This window comes from Lacerta agilis, chromosome 8, assembly GCF_009819535.1.
Source record: "Lacerta agilis isolate rLacAgi1 chromosome 8, rLacAgi1.pri, whole genome shotgun sequence".
NCBI classification, from domain to species: domain Eukaryota; kingdom Metazoa; phylum Chordata; class Lepidosauria; order Squamata; family Lacertidae; genus Lacerta; species Lacerta agilis.
The window spans coordinates 6,125,335-6,146,161 of record NC_046319.1 but is presented as its reverse complement, the minus strand read 5'-3'; the positions used below and the strand labels follow the sequence as shown (position 1 = coordinate 6,146,161).

Sequence of the window (20,827 nt, the reverse complement as noted above, 5' to 3'; positions counted from 1 at the left end):
TCTCACTGTTCCTGTCTAAGTGTAGGACTTTACGTTTAAAACCTATTGGTTTTGAACCAATAAATAACCGCTCGTAATTCAGCCCGCCTGCCTGGAGGAAGCCTTTTAATCTGTGTGCCTGGGGAGTATGTGCGTTTCATTTTGCTGGCTTTGGCCTCACAGCTCTCTCTTCCCCCATCCTATCAAGAAAGAAACTTGCACCCCCGTTTAATCCAGATAACACTGAACCCCCTTTTAATGTGTCCAGCAAATGTATGGCGTGTATTGTGGAGCGACCAGTTTAACTACGTGGTTTGGTGGAGAAGCACCCCTTTCTGCCCAAATCTTCCAACAATTCAGCCTGTTGGCATTTCATGGGCACATCGTCGTCTTCACAGCTACACAGGGCAGGCTGGCAATGATAAAATCCTGGCATGCATTGCCGAGTTTGACATGTTCTCTCTGCCTCTCGCTGGAGCCTGGGCATGCTGGTGTCTTGCGGCATCTCCTTCTGGAAAGCTGGCTTGTTCTGGGCAGGTAATGAAGCAAGAGAATCGATGGGTTTTCACCCTTCTTCACTTTGAGGGAGGCTCCAGGGTGGGGGTGGGGAGGGTGTTGTGGCCGCGGCAGGAGAAAAGGGGAGCCGTTTCATTTTCAGCCCCTTCGTGGAGCCAGGCTGGGCACCAGCAAGACACTGCTTATCTTTCTTAGTGGGTGGTGCAAACTACTATTCCGGATAACCCTTTTTAGGGGGTAGGGGCAGTAGGGGTGAGTTTATGGAAATAAAATGCCTGGGAACCACTGAGAGGTAAATATCTACCATATACAGTTGGTATAAAGATTTCTGGCATCACGCTTGCGAAGAAGAAGAAGAAGAAGAAGAAGAAGAAGAAGAAGAAGAAGAAGAAGAGGAGGAGGAGGAGGAGGAGGAGGAGGAGGAGGAGGAGGAGGAGGAGTTTGGATTTGATATCCCGCTTTTCGCTACCCGAAGGAGACTCAAAGCGGCTAACATTCTCCTTTCCCTTCCCCACAACAAACACTCTGTGACGTGAGTGGGGCTGAGAGACTTCAGAGAAGTGTGACTAGCCCAAGGTCACCCAGCAGCTGCATGTGGAGGAGCGGAGACACGAACCCGATTCCCCAGATTACGAGTCTACCGCTCTTAACCACTACACCACACTGGTTCTCTGCGAGAGACGTTCAGCACCTGCATAGGATAAAGCTACCTAAATACTAAGGAAGCTTCTTCTTGTTTTGCTCCTCGGCTGAGACCTGCTTTGTCCAGGGTGGCGGGTAGAATTATGAATGGTTACTTCTTTGTTTAACCATGGGCTAAAGGAAGCAAACAAAGAATAAGCAATATTCCAGGTGGAATATATGGCTTGGTTCTTATATGGCTTAAATCAAGGCTATCTGAAATACTCTGTTCCCTCATAAGAACCTGCCCTAGTTTTGAGGTCTTCGGGAGAGTCCCTTCTCTCGGTCCTGCCAACCTCCCAGGCACACTTGGTGGGGACGCAGGAGAGGGCCTTCTTGGTGGCTGCTCCCAGACTTTGGAACTCCCTCCCTAGAGAAGCCAGACTGGCTCCCTCCTTGCTGTCCTTTTGCTGGCAGCTGAAGACTTCCCAAAATGGCATTTGGGAACTGACTGCTTTTAAGGAAGGAGCTGGCACCATGCTTCTCTCTCTCTCTCTCTGTATAAATGTTATTGTTTTTTAATGACCCCCCTGTCTTTTAAGCTGTTCTTATTTTGATCTATAAGCAGCCTTGAGGTCTGTGTCAAGGGAAAAGGTGGGGTATAATCAATCAATCAATCAATCAATCAACCCTCTGGTGTAAACCTGGAGAAAGAGTACATGTTGTATTTTCACAGATTCATTCCCTGGGTAGATATCTCAATGCTCAGGTTCTGCTGCATCCCCGATCACAGGATCAGAGTCGGTCAATTGCCCCAGGAAGTGTCACAAGCTCGTTGCCAACAAGGAGAGAAATTTGTCACACACACCAACACACCCCACCGCGTCCTGCTCCTGGCTTGTAGCATCCTCCAAGGCAAATGTTATTCTTTGCACAATACATGACAGGCCAGCTGGTAATCTTTGCGTAATATCCAAGCCAGATGTCGCTCTTTCCATTAGGCACAATGAATTCACAGTCATTGGATGAGATTTTAACTGCCAGGAATAAACCTTCCTGGAGCCATTCCAGGGCTTCTCAGGTTTCCGTCTTTCAAGTGACTCGGTCGGGAGCCCTGGGGCCAAGTCCCTGGGTGTGGTGGCATGGAGAAGTCAAGCCAAGCTGCCACTGAAGCACTCCTGGGGCAGGTAGGTGGTCCTGTCCGGGCTTCAAAGCTGAAGGGGGACCTGGCTGAGGTTCTGGAAAACGGGATTAACGCTGAAGGGAGGCCAGGAGAAGAGTCCAAAAACTTGGTTGGGTTCCTTTCCTGAAATACTTTTGAGAAAGGTATAAAGAAAAACAGATGAAAAACGCAGGCTGGCTTCCAAGGGCTCCATTTCAAAATTAAATCTCCCAGTTGTTCCTCTTTGATGAACTCATTACATGAATGTACTTTCCTTCTGGAGCCATTTGACTTGGCCGGGACACGCTGAGAATGTCTCCTTGGCAAACGAAGAGCACACATCGCTCAAAGTGTCTGGATCCCTGGGCCTCTGTCATGGGACGGGGCCATGATCAAGCGCTGGCCTAATCCACAGAACCCCCTGAGCTTCCTGTGGCATTAATTTTTATTTATTGATTGCATTTCTGCCCCACCTTTTTCTCCAAGAAGCTGAAGATGGCCCACGTGGTTCTCTCTCCCTCCACATTTTATCCCCCAGAAAACCCTGTGAAGTAGGCTAGGCTGAGAGGCACTGACTGGCCCAAGGCCACCCAGTGGGCTTCATGGCTGAGTGGGGACATTGGAACCCTGGTCTCTCCCTAGTCCAACCACTACACAACACTGGCTCTCAACCATGGAGCCAGACAGGAGTTGAAGCTACAATCTCCTTGTCCATAGTCAGATACGTTATCCCTTACAACACTGATCCAGCTCAGCCCAGGCCTGGGTTTCAAAGCATGCCTGGAGAAGAAGAAGAAGAAGAAGAAGAAGAAGAAGAAGAAGAAGAAGAGGAGGAGTTTGGATTTGATATCCCGCTTTTCACTACCCAAAGGAGTCTCAAAGCGGCTAACATTCTCCTTTCCCTTCCAGTGTGGTGTAGTGGTTAAGAGCAGTAGACTCGTAATCTGGGGAACCGGGTTCGTGTCTCCACTCCTCCACATGCAGCTGCTGGGTGACCTTGGGCTAGTCACACTTCTCTGAAGTCTCTCAGCCCCACTCACCTCACAGAGTGTTTGTTGTGGGGGAGGAAGGGAAAGGAGAATGTTAGCCGCTTTGAGACTCCTTCGGGTAGTGAAAAGCGGGATATCAAATCCAAACTCTTCTTCTTCTTCTTCCTCCCCCACAACAAACACTCTGTGAGGTGAGTGGGGCTGAGAGACTTCAGAGAAGTGTGACTAGCCCAAGGTCACCCAGCAGCTGCATGTGGAGGAGCGGAGACGCGAACCCGGTTCCCCAGATTACAAGTCTACCGCTCTTAACCACTACACCACACTGGCTCTCAAAGTGCTCTGTGCATGTGCTGATTTGCAGATGTGCAAGCGCACAGCAGAAATAATTAACTAGGCATTTGCAATCAAATAATGGAAGAGCAAGTCTAGAGCGGAGGTGTCAAGGGGGAGGAGACCTGGAGAATTAAGCAGCAGGTGCATTAAATGAGGGTGCAGAGAACCATGTATGCTACCTTGAGCTCCTTGGAGAAAAAGGTGGGCTATAAATGAAATCAATCAATCAATCAATCAGTAATACTGGGGATCACAATGCTGGCTATTTACCACTTAACACCTAACCATAATCAGAGGAGTAAATGGCTTGTGGGCATCCAGTGAAGCCGAGTGTCAGAACATTCAGGACAGATGAGAAAGTCCTTCACGCAGCATGTCGTTAATCTCTGGAACTCCCTCCCACAGGAGGCAGTGATGGTCATCAACCTAGATGGCTTTAAGAGAGGTTAGACAGAAATTAATGGAGCCAGGCCACTAGCTTCAACTGCGGGAAACCACAGGAGGGGAGAGGGCTTTTGTGCATGAATCCTGATTGCAGGCTTCCCAGAAGAGGCATCTGGTTGACCACTGGGAGAACAGGATGCTGCACTAGATGGGCCACCAGCCTGATCCAGCAGGCTCTCCTTATGTTCATATGCTTAAGAGTTCTTATGCTTGTCCAAGACCTGCAAGTATCTGCAGAGTCCCTAGAGGCACCAGAAGTAAAGGGCTGAGGGGAGCTGGGTGTCTGGAAGGAGAGGACAATTACAGAATGGATTTCATTTGGCAAATTTAGACAGGCTGACTTGGAGAGATTCTATCTTCCAGAAGTATTGGCTCGGTGGAGACCAACATTTGGAGTAGCCCTGGTCTTAAGGTTCTGTGTAGTTGTTCATTAATTGATATTAATTTTTGTATCTTTATCTTAGAAATTATTGTGATTTATGTGGGAATTGTTCAAACTGTGTATTTTTTGATGTCTGCTTGTTTATGACTACTTTTGGGACATTTTAATTATGTACTTGCATGGCCAAACTCGGCCCTCCAGATGTTTTGGGACTACAATTCCCATCATCCCTGACCACTGGTCCTGTTAGCTAGGGATGATGGGAGTTGTAGTCCCAAAACATCTGGAGGGCCAAGTTTGGCCATGCCTGGTTTAAAGTATGGAAAGGTGGCATACAAACAAAATTATGTATGCATGCATGTATTAAAACGCACACACTCAAAACGTACACATTAAAATGCACACCTTTAGGTGGGATTATCTGGACTGTTCCCATGAAAGTCCATGAACCACACGTGTGGATTTCTTTTCATCACAAGGCAAGCCAAAATGGCAAATAGAATTGAGAACGGCAGCCCATTAAAAAAACAACTATAAAATCCACAAGGAACATTAAGTGAGTTTCTTATTTTATACAGAGGAAGGTAATTGAGCCAACTGTTCAAACGGATGTTTTGGGAGCCTCCAAAACTGAGAGAGAGAGAGAGAGGGAGAGAGAGGGGGGGAGGGAGTCTGCTGAACTGGCACAATCGCTTTGGCCTTTTGCTTCCCTCCTTCACAAAAAGCTCCTGCCAAAAAAAATATCTCCTTTCTAGTCACCTTGTTCCGCATCTTCCTAGGAAGAAGCCTTTCCTTTGGGGAATGTAGGCCATGAAGAAACGTAACCTTTCCCAGAGATGTCATCTGTGTAGCCCTCTATTCACTTCAGGGTCTCTCTTAATGCCCTGACCTTTGAAAGACACGTGTCTATTTTGTCTGTCTATCCTTGCAGTAAACTGCATCCAAGTCCCTTAGACTATAGTTCTAGCTCTTTCACTTTTTTGCTCCTCTCTTCTGGAAGCCTCAGTTCCCCTCTGGTCCCCGGAAACTTTGGATTCGCCTGCAACTTTTGGAAGTGTGCGCCTGCAGCAGCAAACGCAAAGGGTATGTGGTTCCAGATCCACCTTCCCCAACCTGGTGCCCTCTGGGTGTTGTGGACCGGAGGCTGATGGGAGTGATAATCTAATAGAGGTGGAGGCTACAAAGCTGAACCCGGCTGCACTCTATGGACCAATCTTGGTCTGGTCCAGCACAGGTAGATGTGTTTATCTTTTAAAAACATGATCACCTGTGCTGGATCAGACCACAGTGGGACCATAGAGTGCAGGTGGAGATTTGTCGGTGTCTATCGCACTTAGGAAGGGTCGCGGGTGGCGCTGTGGGTTAAACCACAGAGCCTAGGGCTTGCCAACCAGAAGGTCGGCGGTTCGAATCCCCGCGACGGGGTGAGCTCCCGTTGCTCCGTCCCTGCTCCTGCCAACCTAGCAGTTCGAAAGTGCAAGTAGATAAATAGGTACCGCTCCGGCAGGAAGGTAAACGGCATTTCCGTGTGCTGCTCTGGTTCGCCAGAAGCGGCTTAGTCATGCTGGCCACATGACCCGGAAGCTGTACGCCGGCTCCCTCGGCCAATAAAGCAAGATGAGCGCCGCAACCCCACAGTCGTCCACAACTGCACCTAACGGTCAGGGGTCCCTTTACCTTTTTATCTCACTTAGGAGGCCAGCCAGGGCTGGGTCAGAGAAAGCAGCAGCCAGCCAGCCACAGAGAACATCTGGCATGGCGAGACTTCTTGAAGTGAATGGGAGGTCCCCGACAGCATCTTCCATCGTTCTGGTACATTTCAATGCACCCACCGGGGGGGGGGGATTGTGCTCAAAGGCTTATGTTCCACTAGCAAAACTTCCTTTTCAAATCCCACCTCCGTATTTGCTGGTGTGATGTTTTCTTTTTAATTCATGGCGGTTAAATGCACTTGAAGAGGAGCCCCCCTCCCCATGGCATCCCTTCACCTGTGCTCAGAGGCCATGATTACCTAGCGAGGGAAGGGAAGAATTAAGGGCATGCATCATTTGATTTTAATTGAAGGACTGTTCTATCCCATTGAACTGCTAACTAAGCCGAACACAGGATTGTGTTTACATAAGCAAGCCCCGAGTCGATATAGACTTGCTGTCACGTTAAGTCAATACTTATGAAAGTTCCCTGTTTAATTATTCAGTGAGGATTGACTTATTATTGTGTTAAGATGGTGGTTAGCCTTGAGCAAAGGGAGCCGCAGAACTGAAAAAGGCTTCTTTTGGCTTTCCCCGGAATGGGCTGGGGGCTCAGAGAGAGATAGAGAGATAGAGGGTCTCTCACATCTTCAGCATCGTCAGATGCTCCTTCGGTGGTGGGGGGTGGACACACAGCTAGGGACGGGGAGAAGGAGGGCAGTTTTCCATTTTTGTATCTTTCCATTCATACATTCCCGAATCAAAGCACGACCCCAGCGAGCCTTGGAGCTGAATATCAGCCAGCTGAGATCAATGATTCCCTAACAAAAAGTCGCCAGCCTTATTTCACTTTCAGAGCTAATCGAAGAGCCTCAATTCCCCCAGATGTATTGTTCCACGCTCCCCCAGTCTCTGAGCGATGAGAGACTCCAGGGCTCCTGCATGCTTTGCCAGGGTTCAGATTCCCTGGAATGAAGGTCAGTGGAGCCTGTTGCAACTTTAGGGTATGTGGTTTTATTCACACCGACATACTGAGCATAAGATGAAGGGGTTCACAGCATCAACACCCCAGCAGACCTTTCTTCTCCATTAATCACAGCTTTGGCTCCAGCACAGAGCAAGCAGGTCTCTGTGTATCCCGCTTCTAGCTTACATCCAAGCTCAGCTCCCACAAACTACCCTGGCTATTGTTCTCCTGCCTAGCAGCTAGGTGAGGAATGACCCATCCTTTAGCTTGGAGGGTCCCAGCACTTAGTTGTAGCTCTTGCAACCTGGCTCATTCTTGGGGTGGTGATGAGGACACTTAAGTGGCCAGCTAAGGTCTTTGTCATATGAAGAAACTTATCTGACTAATTCAACAATAGAATCCTTTATTAGATTCTGACCCTTGCTGACCCCAAGAATTGGAGGGTCTAAAGGCATCATCCTGACTGGCCTTCACACACACACACACACACACACACACACACACACACACAAAACCCCACAACAGTATGTTTGCAGGGATGAGCGTTTTCCCACCCCCTTGAAGAACGAAGCTCAGGTCAGGGGGAGCAGAGGGAGGTATATATGGGTGTCATGAGACCTGTCCAATCAGAGGGAGGCTCGGGGTCACCTCCCCCTTGTGGAGCAGTTTCCATTTGGTACAGCCCTTCCCCTCCATTCCTCCCTGATGGGGACCAAGGAGAGCTGACATCTCCCCATCTGGTTCCATGAACAGTATTCTAATTTATATATCTACAGAGAAGGCCATGGTCCGGTGTGAAGGACCATGTCATTCTGTCATGAGAGAAATTGTGTGTGTGTGTGTGTGTGTGTGTGTGTGTGTGTGTGTGATTTCTATGACTTACATAATGCTAAGCCTGAGCTCACGCTTTGTTTTTCCCATGAGAGCAAAGCATCCAAGGTAAGCCATTGACCATGGATCCCTGTGGCATTATTGATCCAAACAACCATTTTACCAAGCAGTAAAGGTGGCGGAAAGGGACCCAGGTGGTGCTGTGGGTTAAACCACAGAGTCTAGGGCTTGCTGATCGGAAGGTTGGCGGTTCGAATCCCTGCCACGGGGTGAGCTCCCGTTGCTCGGTCCCAGCTCCTGCCCACCTAGCAGTTCGAAAGCACGTCAAAGTGCAAGTAGATAAATAGGGACCGCTCCAGCGGGAAGGTAAATGGCGTTTCCGTGCGCTGCTCTGGTTCGCCAGAAGCGGCTTTGTCATGCTGGCCACATGACCCGGAAGCTGTCTGCGGACAAACGCCGGCTCCCTCGGCCTATAGAGCGAGATGAGCGCCGCAACCCCAGAGTCGGACACGACTGGACCTGATGGTCAGGGGCCCCTTTACCCTAAAGGTGGCAGAATCCTTACAACTGGATGAAACCCCCAACCTTGGTTACACATGAGAAAGCATAGCAGGAAAAGAATTACATTGCATTTCATTAGTACAGATCGCCAAGACACGCTAGAAAATCTGGCCAGTCACATTGGGCTCAACTCCCACAAAGAACTGACGAGCTCAACACCACAAATATATGGCTCTTTCCCTAAGAAGCATTACTGAACCCCTCCTTTCCACAGATTAATAGGCAATTCTGATTCCTCTCCTGCGCTGCCTATTCTCTGGCTAAAACCTGGGCCTGTGAACAGCTGCTCCAAGCCCTTCTCATTACGTAGTGTAATGAGAAGGCCGAACCGCTCTGGTTGTTGGTTTTTTCCAGAGACGCATCTACAGTATTACCAGATGACATTTTGCCCATTGCTGCAGAGGGTGTGAAGCTCGTGGGTCCAGGTTAAAAAAAGAAAAGAAAAAGCAAGCAACCCACTTTGGACACGAATGCTCTCAAAGTCAGGTCATTTCATCAGCGCCACCTTCTCCTCTTTCGAGGTTTTCCGTTGGAGGGTGAGGAGAAGAGAGTCGGAACTGAAGGAAGAACCCCAATGAAAAATGAAGGTCTCTCCTAGCCTCTGGAGACGGTGGAAATACAGCCTTTGTAGAAGATGGGAAATTCTTCCGAGGCAGCATTCAGTGAAGCATGTTAAGACCAGATTATTTGTGGTCCTGATTTGCTGATGCAAGATGGAAAAAAATACAGCAAACTGCAGCTGCTGAAATCAGCTCTTTTCATCCTTTCCCCCTCCTCTTTCCCCTTAGCTGAGGTTATGGTTTTGCAAAAGGTTTTATATTCTGAAGCTAAAACCTGTCCGGTACAATCAGCGCCGTGGTGCAAAGAGTCTGTCAGAAATCCCCGCAGCTGCGGGGAAGAGAAGAAAAGCCACACAGAGGGGAATGAGGGTGTCAGCAGAGGGAGGGGGGCTGCTCCTTTTTTCCCCTACCACCTTTTTTCCATTCCAAGGGGATGGGGAGAGCCTGATCCAGACACCCTGGGGTGGGATGCGGGGCCTCTGCCACTCTCAGCCGGGTCCCAAGGGGCGGCAAACGACACGTGACATACAAATGCATTGGGGGGGGGGGGAGTCCTGGCTGCTGCTTTAATGAAAAGCGGGTCATTGGGAGGCTGTGATTTTGAGCAAGGGAGGGGTGATGTGTGCTTAGCCCTTAGAATCATGGAATTGTAGAGTGGCAAGGGACCCCCCAAAGGACATCCAGTCCAACCCCTCGCAATGCATGAATCCCAATAAAGAATCCCTGATGGGCGGCCATCCAACCTACTGTATCTTTTAAAAAAACAACACCCAATGAAGATTTGCACAAGGGAGCAACGGTGTTAATTAGCCTGTCCCCTGCTAGCCACGTTCCCATTCTTTATTTCTGCCCCCCACCCCAGTTTGACCCCAGTCCTATAAGGGGCAACCTGCTCCCCGCCTCCTTTCCTCTGATGTCCTCCTGCACTTGAGATAACAGTAAGGGGGTGGGGGGGACAACTCTCTTTAAAGGCTCTCCAATTACAGCTCATCTTTTTGCCTATTAGCTCTTGGGTTGGAGGTTTAATTACCTGCTGTCCTCCTAGCACAGAAACCTTATCTTTCCCTCTGTCTCTAGGTTGTTATCGGGGTGGTAAGTGCGGTGTTCTTGGTTGTGGCTGGAGTCCCATCACTCAGGCCTGCTTAAAAGCCAAAGGAATGAGCATCAAGGGGGCATTTTTCCCCAAGAGCAGCAAAGACAGGCCAAGCAGCGCCTTCCACATGGTCTCTTGCACCTGGCACTGCATGTTTCATTAAAAAAAGTAAGAAGAGCGCCTGCTGGATCTGGCCAATGGCCCATCTAGACCAGCATCCTGTTTCTCAAAGTGGCCAACCCAATGCCTTTGGGAACCCCACAAGCAGGATCCAAGCACAAGAGCCCTCCACACACACCCCTGTGGTTTCCAGCAACAGGTATTCAGAAGCATTGCTGCCTCTGACTGTGGAGGCAGAGCACAGGCATCCTGGCTAGTAGCCATCGATAGCCCTCTCCTCCCTGAATTTGTACAAATCCTCTTTAAAAGCCATCTGGATTGGTGTCCAGAGGAGGGCAACCAAAATGGTCAAAGGCCTGGAAACGATGCCTTATGAGGAACGGCTTAGGGAGCTGGGTATGTTTAGCCTGGAGAAGAGAAGGTTAAGGGGTGATAGGATAGCCATGTTCAAATATATAAAAGGATGTCATATAGAGGAGGGAGAAAGGTTGTTTTCTGCTGCTCCAGAGAAGCAGACACAGGGCAATGGATTCAAACTACAAGAAAGAAGATTCCACCTAAACATTAGGAAGAACTTCCTGACAGTAAGAGCTGTTTGACAGTGGAATTTGCTGCCAAGGAGTGTGGTGGAGTCTCCTTCTTTGGAGGTCTTTAAGCGGAGGCTTGACAGCCATCTGTCAGGAATGCTTTGATGGTGTTTCCTGCTTGGCAGGGGGTTGGACTGGATGGCCCTTGTGGTCTCTTCCAACTCTATGATTGGCTCCTGTGGGAGAGAGTTCCACAGGTTCACTATGTGCTTTGTGAAGAAGGACTTTCTTCCCCCCGCTCAGTCCAGCTAGAGCTGCTGCTTCAGGTCAAGGTGCATGCAGTGACCACCTGCCCATTATTCAGAGGCCATGGTGGCAGGAAGGCTGGCTTCCGTGGAATCTACCCCTAATGCTTTTTGACTTCCAACCTGTGTGCTTTTCTCCAATGCCTTCAGCCACCCAATTTCCCTTTCCCCTTGCTGCCCTCTTGGGCTTGCAATGCTCCTCTCCCCTTTCCCACCACGTCTTCGGCTTTGGTCCCCTTGTGCCCGTGCCCTGGCCCTCATGGCAGTAACCTCTGCCAATAGCAGAAAACACCAGCCCATCCTAATATACTAGGATACCCCCTGGATTTGCTCTCTTTTACACTTTCCTCCACTTCTGTTATTATCTTTTCTGGGCTGATTTATATACATACATATTATCCTTCATTCCTTATCTCGCTGCTCCTCGTGTAGAGCCCAGAGTAGCTACCAATGTATAAAATATAGCAATAAATGACTCCTGAAAGCACAGGCTAAAAATACAGCCATAAAAATGCCATTAAGCAGCCTATCACAATCCGAAGTGCCGCAGGCATCCTGTCCCAAAGGCATGGCAGAACATAAATGCATCTGAATAAAGGGGGGAGAGAGAGAGAGACAACTTGACCTGCAAAGAGAATAAATTCCACAAAAAGGATGCCACCACCAAGAAGCCCCCGACCTCAGACCATCCTAAATAGGGGGATCCCCAGCAGAGCCTCCCCTGCAGCTCTTAACACCCAAGCTGGTCGGCACTGGGAAAGACGCTCCGTCAAGTAAAGGTAAAGGTAAAGGGGCCCCTGACCATCAGGTCCAGTCGTGTCCGACTCTGGGGTTGCGGCGCTCATCTCGCTCTATAGGCCAAGGGAGCCGGCGTTTGTCCGCAGACAGCTTCCGGGTCATGTGGCCAGCATGACAAAGCCGCTTTCTGGCGAACCAGAGCAGCGCACGGAAACGCCGTTTACCTTCCCGCCGGAGCGGTCCCTATTTATGTACTTACACTTTCACGTGCTTTCGAACTGCTAGGTGGGCAGGAGCTGGGACCGAGCAACGGGAGCTCGCCCCGTCGCAGGGATTCGAACCGCCGACCTTCTGATCGGCTAGCGCCCTAGGTTCTGTGGTTTAACCCACAGCGCCACCTGGGTCCCTGCTCCGTCAAGTACTGGGCTCTTAAGTGTTGGTACACTTAATTGGTACACTTAAGTGTTGGTACAAATCCATGAATGACTTAAGAGCTCCGTCAAGTACTGGGCTCTTAAGTCATTCATGGATTTGTACATTAGTACCAACACTTTGAAACTGGGCCAGGTCATTTCATTGGTGAAATATGAGCCTGTCTTGCCCTTCTAGATAATAAATGGGCAGTAGCATTCTGTACCAGCTTCAGCTTCCCAAAGCACTTGGGCAAGAGGATCCCATTGTGCCAGGACCTCCCCAGCCACAGAGGCCAAGCTGCCCTCCTCAGACTCCAGCTCGGAAGCCCCAGTGAAACCATCACCTCTCCTACACTGCTCAAGCCAGCTAGACTGCTTTAATTGAAGAAGTTTCTGCCACCAAAGACAGAGCAAGCCACGGAGAGGGAGCTGCAGCTCTTATTCAGGACTCAGCCTTGGAGCGCAGAGGCTGAAACAACAACACCTAGGCTTTTATGGAGCCTTCAGACAGAGCCCTGTATGGAACTGTCCAAGGTGCCATGGAAGGCTCTCCCTCAAAGCAGAAGAGTCTCAGAAAAGTTCAGGTGTGGCCCCTGCCCACTTCCTGACACTCGCCAAACTATCCTGTGCTGGAGCAGAATATTCTGCAGGTCCCTTAAGAAGAGCATCTGCTGGATCAGGCCAATGGGGGCTCATCTAGTCCAGCATCCTGTTCTCACAGTGGCCCACCAGATGCCAGGGGAAACCCTTCTGAAGACATTCCACATGGGACAATGAAAGTACCTTGTGCAAAGGCTGTTAAAGGAGGGAACAAAGTGAAAGGAAAGTGAAAGTGTGGGAATGTTTAGGGATGCAGGAGAGGACATGTTTAAGATATCCTATTCCAACTTGTGTTAACAAGTCCCAGAACTTAGCAGAGTTTTCATTCCCCTTTTAAACACACACAGCAGACAGCTTGCTCAGACTCGCTAGAGTCTCTATAATAATACTGTCCAGGTATTTCCCCCTTTAATCCCTCTTAAAATAAGACACGACACAGTCTTCTATAAAAGCATATACAGAGTTTACTTACAAGGTATCATCTGTTCACAATCGGATCCCAGAAGGCAGACTTTTAGCTTAGAAAATAGTATATACATTATTAGGAGACTATTCCTTAAGGGCGATAGCTCCTTCTAGTCTCTTGGCTGGAGGCCAAGAGAGCAGCTTGCCTAAGCACATGTTGCTTTGTTGAAAGACGGTCAGAAAGAGAGAAAGATGGAGTCTGGCCCCTGTGCTTTTTGTCTTTTCCTGCACAGGTGAGGCCACACCCATCTCAAGTTACACAGAGGAAGTCTATCCCAGCCTAGAACAAACAGGAAGCTCCAGTTGGCGGACCGAGACCCCCTTCATGTCCACTCTAGGGATGTTGTACTTGACTGCCCCCGTGTTTCACATCCCACAGAAAGGTGCATTGATATCAATGCTGGATGTTCCATAAACAAAATTCCCTTTAGAATGGCCTGGTTGATTCCAAACCTATTTCGGTGGTCCCATTTGCCACCCAAAATTCACTGCTCCCAGTTCCACAGCAGAGCTAACCTCTGTAATGTATAGGAAGAAACTAACAGCTACATGATTAGCCAAGCATCCACTGAAGAGTGTGCAGAGGAGGCACAAGCACCAAGCAAGAGATGCCGGCCATGCCCAGGGAGTCTTTCTTGGGCAGCAGGAAGGTGAGGTGGCCGCCCAACATTCCTACTGAGTAGGCAGGGCCAAGCTGGGGCAAGTTTCCCATAGGCTTATGGGTCTCCCTTTGGGGCATCTAGGTTACCACTATGAGAACAGGATGCTGGACCAGATAGGCCATTGGCCTGATCCAGCAGTCCCTTCCGATGTTCTTATGCTCCTGCATTCAGGTCGTCCTTGCAGGCTTCCCACATCTGGCTGGCCACCAGGAGACAGGAATCATCCCTCTTCCAGGGTGAGGCTTTGCCAGGGATTCCCCATTCCTGAGCACTTGTTGGGTCTGGGCCCAGTTCTTCTCCAAACACCATTTCCCAGTCCCATAAAAGGCATTTATCTACTATTATCATTATTATGGCCTTAAACCATGGGAGAGCCTGGGAAATAAGACGACCTTTTTTGGTTTAGAAAAGGGTAGAGCAAGAGGCAGAGAGGGACGTTGCAGTGCTTGGGACTTTTTAATTTAGTTTAGGAGAGTAAAAGGTGACATGGTGGAAGTTTATAAAATTATGCATGACTTGGAGAAAGTGAAAACAAAATCAGAAATTCTTTCCAGTAGCACCTTAGAGACCAACTGAGTTTGTTCCTGGTATGAGCTTTTGTGTGCATGCACACTTCTTCAGATACAGGCTACCAATCAAAACAACAGGTATCTGATGAAGTGTGCATGCACACGAAAGCTCATACCAAGAACAAACTTAGTTGGTCTCTAAGGTGCTACTGGAAAGAATTTTTGATTTTGTTTTGACTATGGCAGACCAACACGGCTACCCACCTGTAATTGGAGAAAGTGAATAGAGAAAACGTTTTCTCCCTCTCTCATAACATTAGAACTCATGGACATCAAGTGAAACTGAATGTTGGAAGGGTCAATGCAGATGTTTAAAAAGGACTTATTTATGCAGTGCAGTGATGGCCACCAATCTGGTTGGCTTCAAAAGAGAATTGGGCAAATTCATGGAGGAGAGGGCTATCGATGGCTACTATGGTTCTGAATATCAGTTTCTGGAAGCCACAGGAGGGGAGAGTGCTCTTGTGCTCAGGTCCTGCTTGTGGGCTTCTCAGTGGGGCATCTGGTTACTCGCTGGGAGAACAGCTGGACTAGATGGGCCAACATTGGCTTGATCCAGCAGGGCTCTTCGCATGTTCCTATGTGCGATGGTTCATCAACTAGCCATTCCAGCAGCTCAGATTTTCTTCCCTCCGCCTCCTCCCTTTGTACCCAGCGTTTAGCAAGGGGCAAGGGGAGGCACACAAGGATCGGCAGTGCCCATTGGCCCTTGGAAGAGAATATTGCCCTGGCAGCTGATTAGACTGCCGGGGGAGTTCTGGCAGCTGGAGAGACAGAGAGACAAAACCAGAGAGACAGGGCAGAGCAAGAGACCGAAATTCAGGGAGACAAGTCTAGCACTAATGATGTTTCCCCCTTGGCCAGCACTTTGACACCTCCTTTTTCAACATCACTAGCAATTTCTTTCTCCCTGATCTCCTGAGACACTTCCCTGCCCCTGTGTCCGGCCCTAGCAGAGCATCACGTGCTCTCCCCCACCCCCACAAACACGCAGACACATACGCCTAGACCAGCTCCCTTCCCCTGCCTTCCTAAGCAGGCTTGTCTTCTTGGCAAAGTCATCTCCAGGTTGCCTGGACCATTGGGGCCAGATGACTGACAGGATCCCCATCCTGTCTCACAGTGGCAGACATGAGGGGTGAACCAGCATGGCCAGCACTGTCACCTTCCCCAACAGCACCCCATCTGCGTTAGAGCGATAGAATTGTAGAGCTGGAAGGAACCAAAAGGGCCGTGTAGCGCAACTCCCGGCAACGAAGGAATCGCAGCTAAACAATCCCTGGCAGGTGGCCATCTGACCTCTGTTCAAAAAGTTATAAGAAAGAAGAGTACAACATCTTGCAAGGAAGTCCATTCCCTTGTCAAACAGCTCTTACTGTCAGAAATTTCTTCCTGGTGTTTAGCCAGAATCTCCTTTCTTGTAACTTGAATCCTTTCATTTGGCTCCTACCCTCAGAAGCAGCACAAAACAGGCTTCCCCATCTTCCCCTTCACAGCCCTTCAAATTCATGGAGGAGAGGGCTATCGATGGCTACTAGCCAGGATGGCTCTGCTATGCTTTCCATAGTTGGAGGCAGAAATGATTCTGAAAACCAGCTGCTGGAAATCACAGGAGGGGAAAGTGCTCGAATCCTGCATGTGGAGTGAAAATTGAGAAGGGCAGTCATAAGACCCATTATTTGAAGGCTTCCTCTATTCGGAGGGCAGCTCGGGTCCTTAGGTGGGAGAGGTGGTTGGAAATTGCTCACCCACGGTTAGAAACACCTGGGTGGCAGGGACCTCACAGCTCACCAGTCACAGTCTGGTTGGTTTTGTGTTCTTTATTGTAAATTTGCATTATACCTATAAGTTAGCCTAGGCAGATCTGCACCCTCTTTGGGAGCAAGGCATAAGTGGTCACCCTGAAAAGGTGAGTTTTGTGGGATGTAAACACAGAGCAGCCAAACCCAACACTGCTAGAGTGGACATGAAGGTAACTCAGTCCTCCAGGCTTAACTTCCTGTTTACCTGGACTGAGTTACAGGAACCAGAAGTAGGTGTGGCCTTACCTGGGAACAAGATCCCAAAGACCAGTCACCATTTTGCCTCGTCTCTTGAAGAAGCAGGATGCCCTCTTGGCTTGCAGCTGAGAGGAGCACAGGTGAAGCCTGTTCCCCTATGGAATCAGCTTCACTATATGTAAATACATTTATCTAAGCCTGTCTGCCTCTCTGAGCCTGTACTGTAACTCAGGAAGTAATGTAAGTAAACTCTTTTATATCTTATAAACAGTACTGTGTTGTGTCTTTACTTTTAAGAGGGAACAAGGGGAATATACCAGGAATATATACTTGTTCTAGAGGCTTTAGCAATCCTGTGCAAGCGTGTCTGCTGTGTGTGCTTTAAAAGGGAATGTAACTCTGCTAAGTTTGGAGCTTGTTAACTCAAGCTGGGATGAGATATATAAAATAATATATCATCATCCACACTCCTAAACATTCCCACAAGTTTCCCCAAGAACACTCCCAGCATGCACCCAAACGCACAGCCGCACATCCAAATCACTGCATCAAAGCAATCCATCGCCAGAGATGCTGGAGACTCCATCAAAAACCACACACACCCAAGACTCAAAGCCACAAATGGGCCACAATGACAACGTTTCATTGGTGAGCCCAGGATGCTGAACCCGTTTTCCTTAGTGACCTTCCTTTGGAAATAATCTCCAGTGCTCAAGGCCTTCCTTCCTAGGTATCTTCTCCCACGTTTGAAAACTCTGCCAATAACAAAACCCAAATTTCACAGATCATTCGTGAGCCCCACTGGCTTCACAGTGAGGCGTTCCTTACCGGCAGAGGGGGTCCGACCTGCACAGCTCGCGGAGCTCCAGGCAGTTGGGCTTCTCCTTGTCCTCATAGGAGCAATGGGGGACGATGGTCTGCCGGCGCCGCTCGGCACACGCCTGGTCCCTGCAGGAACAGAAGAGCAGCCGGTAGGTGTACTCGTGGGGCACGCGGTCGAAGAACTGGCGCAGGGCTTTGTGGCACTTGCGGCGGTTGCAGCGCTCCGTGGAGGAGATCTCCTTGTTGCAGATGGAGATGTAGCTCGAGCGGAGGCGCTTGCAATTGTCGTTCAGGTTGCAGGCTTTGGCCGCGTCGAGGCAGTGGTTGCTTTTGGCGTTGGCAGTCGAGTCCATCCCTGTCCCGGCAGAAGAGAAAAAGTGGTTACTGTACATAAGAAAGGAGTACGACAAGGCTGTATATTGTCTCCCTGCTTATTTAACTTATATGCAGAATTCATCATGCGAAAGGCTGGACTGGATGAATCCCAAGCCGGAATTAAGATTGCCGGAAAAAATATCAACAACCTCAGATATGCTGATGATACAACCTTGATGGCAGAAAGTGAGGAGGAATTAAAGAACCTTTTAATGAGGGTGAAAGAGGAGAGCGCAAAATATGGTCTGAAGCTCAACATCAAAAAAACTAAGATCATGGCCACTGGTCCCATCACCTCCTGGCAAATAGAAGGGGAAGAAATGGAGGCAGTGAGAGATTTCACTTTCTTGGGTTCCATGATCACTGCAAATGGTGACAGCAGTCACGAAATTAGAAGACGCCTGCTTCTTGGGAGAAAAGCAATGACAAACCTAGACAGCATCTTAAAAAGCAAAGACATCACCTTGCCGACAAAGGTCCGTATAGTTAAAGCTATGGTTTTCTCAGTGGTAATGTACGGAAGTGAGAGCTGGACCATAAAGAAGGCTGATCGCCGAAGAATTGATGCTTTTGAATTATGCTGCTGGAGGAGACTCTTGAGAGTCCCATGGACTGCAAGAAGATCAAACCTATCCATTCTCAAAGAAATCAGCCCTGAGTGCTCACTAGAAGGACAGATCCTGAAGTTGAGGCTCCAGTACTTTGGCCACCTCATGAGAAGAGAAGACTCCCTGGAAAAGACCCTGATGTTGGGAAAGATGGAGGGCACAAGGAGAAGGGGACGACAGAGGATGAGATGGTTGGACAGTGTTCTCGAAGCGACTAGCATGAGTTTGGCCAAACTGCGAGTGGCAGTGAAGGATAGGCGTGCCTGGCATGCTCTGGTCCATGGGGTCACGAAGAGTCGGACACGACTGAATGACTAAACAACAAAAGTGCATAAGAACAGCTTGCTGCACCAGGCCAAGGGCACACCTAGTCCAGCCTCCTCTTCTCACTGTGGCCAATCACAAGAGCCCTTTCCTCCCTGCCTGTTTTTCCAGCAACAGGTATGCAGAAGCATTGCTGCCTCCGACTGTGGAGGGACAACATAGCCATCATGGGTAGGAGCCCCCGATAGCCCTTCTTCTCTAGGAATCTGTCTAATCCTCTTTTAAAGCTATCCAAGTTGGTGGCCATCACTGCCTCCAGTGGGAAGGAGTTCCATAGTCTACCTATGGACTGTCTGAAGAAGACCTTTCTTCCATCATGTGCCGCAGGATTCTCTGCGCACTTCCCAGAGTGGTCCTTTATAATGTGCACTTTGGGTGATCTGTGCCCTTGGTGCTATGGGGCGTGCGAGAGAGAGACATGCCCTCCTCCTCTGGCTGCTCTCTGGGATCCTTTCGCAGCAGGTGGGATTCTGGGAACAGCAGGTTGCAGCCATTTGAGGAGGAGAACTCCCAAGCATGGCATTTGGGTCCAAGATTACATGCACCTCTGATCCAATTTGAAGGATGTGCACCTGGGAGATTTGGCATGGGTACCTCTAAAATGCCCAGAAGGGGCAATCAAGCCAAGAGAGAAGGGACTGGCACAGAAGCATCCTTGTGGGGCTTGCCCCCCCCATCCCTTTCCTTCCCCTCCATCCAGAGGAGAGCAGCTGTTCCCTCTCACCAAACCACAGAAGCACTGACCCACTAGCTCTGTGGCTCCCAAACTTTTTGGGCCACCATTCCCATGGCTCCATAAACTCATTCCCCAAAGCCCAACACCTTACCATATATACAGGTGAAACTCGAAAAATTAGAATATCGTGGAAAAGTCCATTTATGTAAGCAATTGTTTTCATTAGCTAATGGAGTTTAATATGTGAGATAGAGTCATGACATGCAAAGCGAGATATGTCAAGCCTTTGTTTGAAGACTACCACAGCCAACCACAAATGAACAATCAAACCCTACGCCAATCGCAACCTCTCACTGCCAAAGAAACACAAGCAAACAACAGAGAACCAACACAAGCGACGCTGATACCAAATCCTACAGAACACTCTTCTCTTCTGCCACCACTTTCCATTCTTGGTAACATGGTTGTAATAGTAGAGTCCTTTAAGTTCCTGGGCTCTATAATTTCTTATAACTTAAATTGGTCAAGCAACATCAATAGTATTATTAAAAAGGTCCACCAGAGGCTGTATTTCCTGCATCAACTAAGGAAATTTAAATTGTCCCAGGAAGTGTTGATTCAATTCTACAGAGGCATCATTGAAACTGTTCTCTGTAATTCTATAACAGCTTGGTACGGTACAGCCTCCAAGAGAGACAAGAAAAAGCTCCAACGAGCTGTAAGAATTGCAGAAAGGGTAATTGGTGTTAGCTTGCCTTCAATAGAGACAATTTATGCTACCCGAGTAAGGAAGAGAGCAGAGAGAATTGTAGCAGATCCTTTACATCCCGGTCATCATCTGCTTGATTTACTTCCATCTGGACGTCGCTACAGGACTTCATATACAAAATCGGCCAGGCACAAGAATAGTTTTTTCCCTTGTGCCATTAAATTGTTAAATTCGTAGTTGTATAGCTTAAGGGGAGGTAAAATATGGGTGGGTTTTCTTTACTTCTTTGTATTGTGAGAGGAACAGTGTCTGTATGTTTACATTGCAATGTAGCCGAAACAAATTCCAAGTATGTTGGAAAATGTACTTGGCCAATAATAAATTATTCCTATTCCTATTATTATTAAGGAAAATAGAAACATCCCACCCACCCCACCCACTTCCTCCCCCCCTCTCTCCCTAATGTCTCAACAACCAAAATTGATCTGTAAAAATGTTTTATGGGAAAATACGAGAGACATTACAACACTTTGTAAACCAAGAAAACCTTTAATAAAAAACATTCTTCTATTAAAAATAAAATAAAAATAAAAATAAAATAATTGTGATGATTATGGCGTACAGCTGATGAGAACCCCAAAGTTGATATTGTTAATTCGGGGTTCTCATCAGCTGTACGCCATAATCATCACAATTATAACATACAAAGGCTTGACATATCTCACTTTGCATGTCATGTGTCTATCTCCTATATTAGTTTCACCTTTTAAGTTGAATTACTGAAA

General features: G+C 48.5%; 1 protein-coding gene across 1 annotated transcript in view; it reads right to left on the bottom strand.

The window, feature by feature from the left end:
• Nucleotides 1-20,827, bottom strand: part of GFRA2 (GDNF family receptor alpha 2) — an 81,507-nt gene that overhangs the window by 20,653 nt on the left and 40,027 nt on the right. The window contains exon 4 of the mRNA XM_033159198.1: nucleotides 17,357-17,705. Coding sequence (XP_033015089.1) covers nucleotides 17,357-17,705 — 349 coding nt within the window. The remainder of the gene's footprint in view (nucleotides 1-17,356; nucleotides 17,706-20,827) is intronic.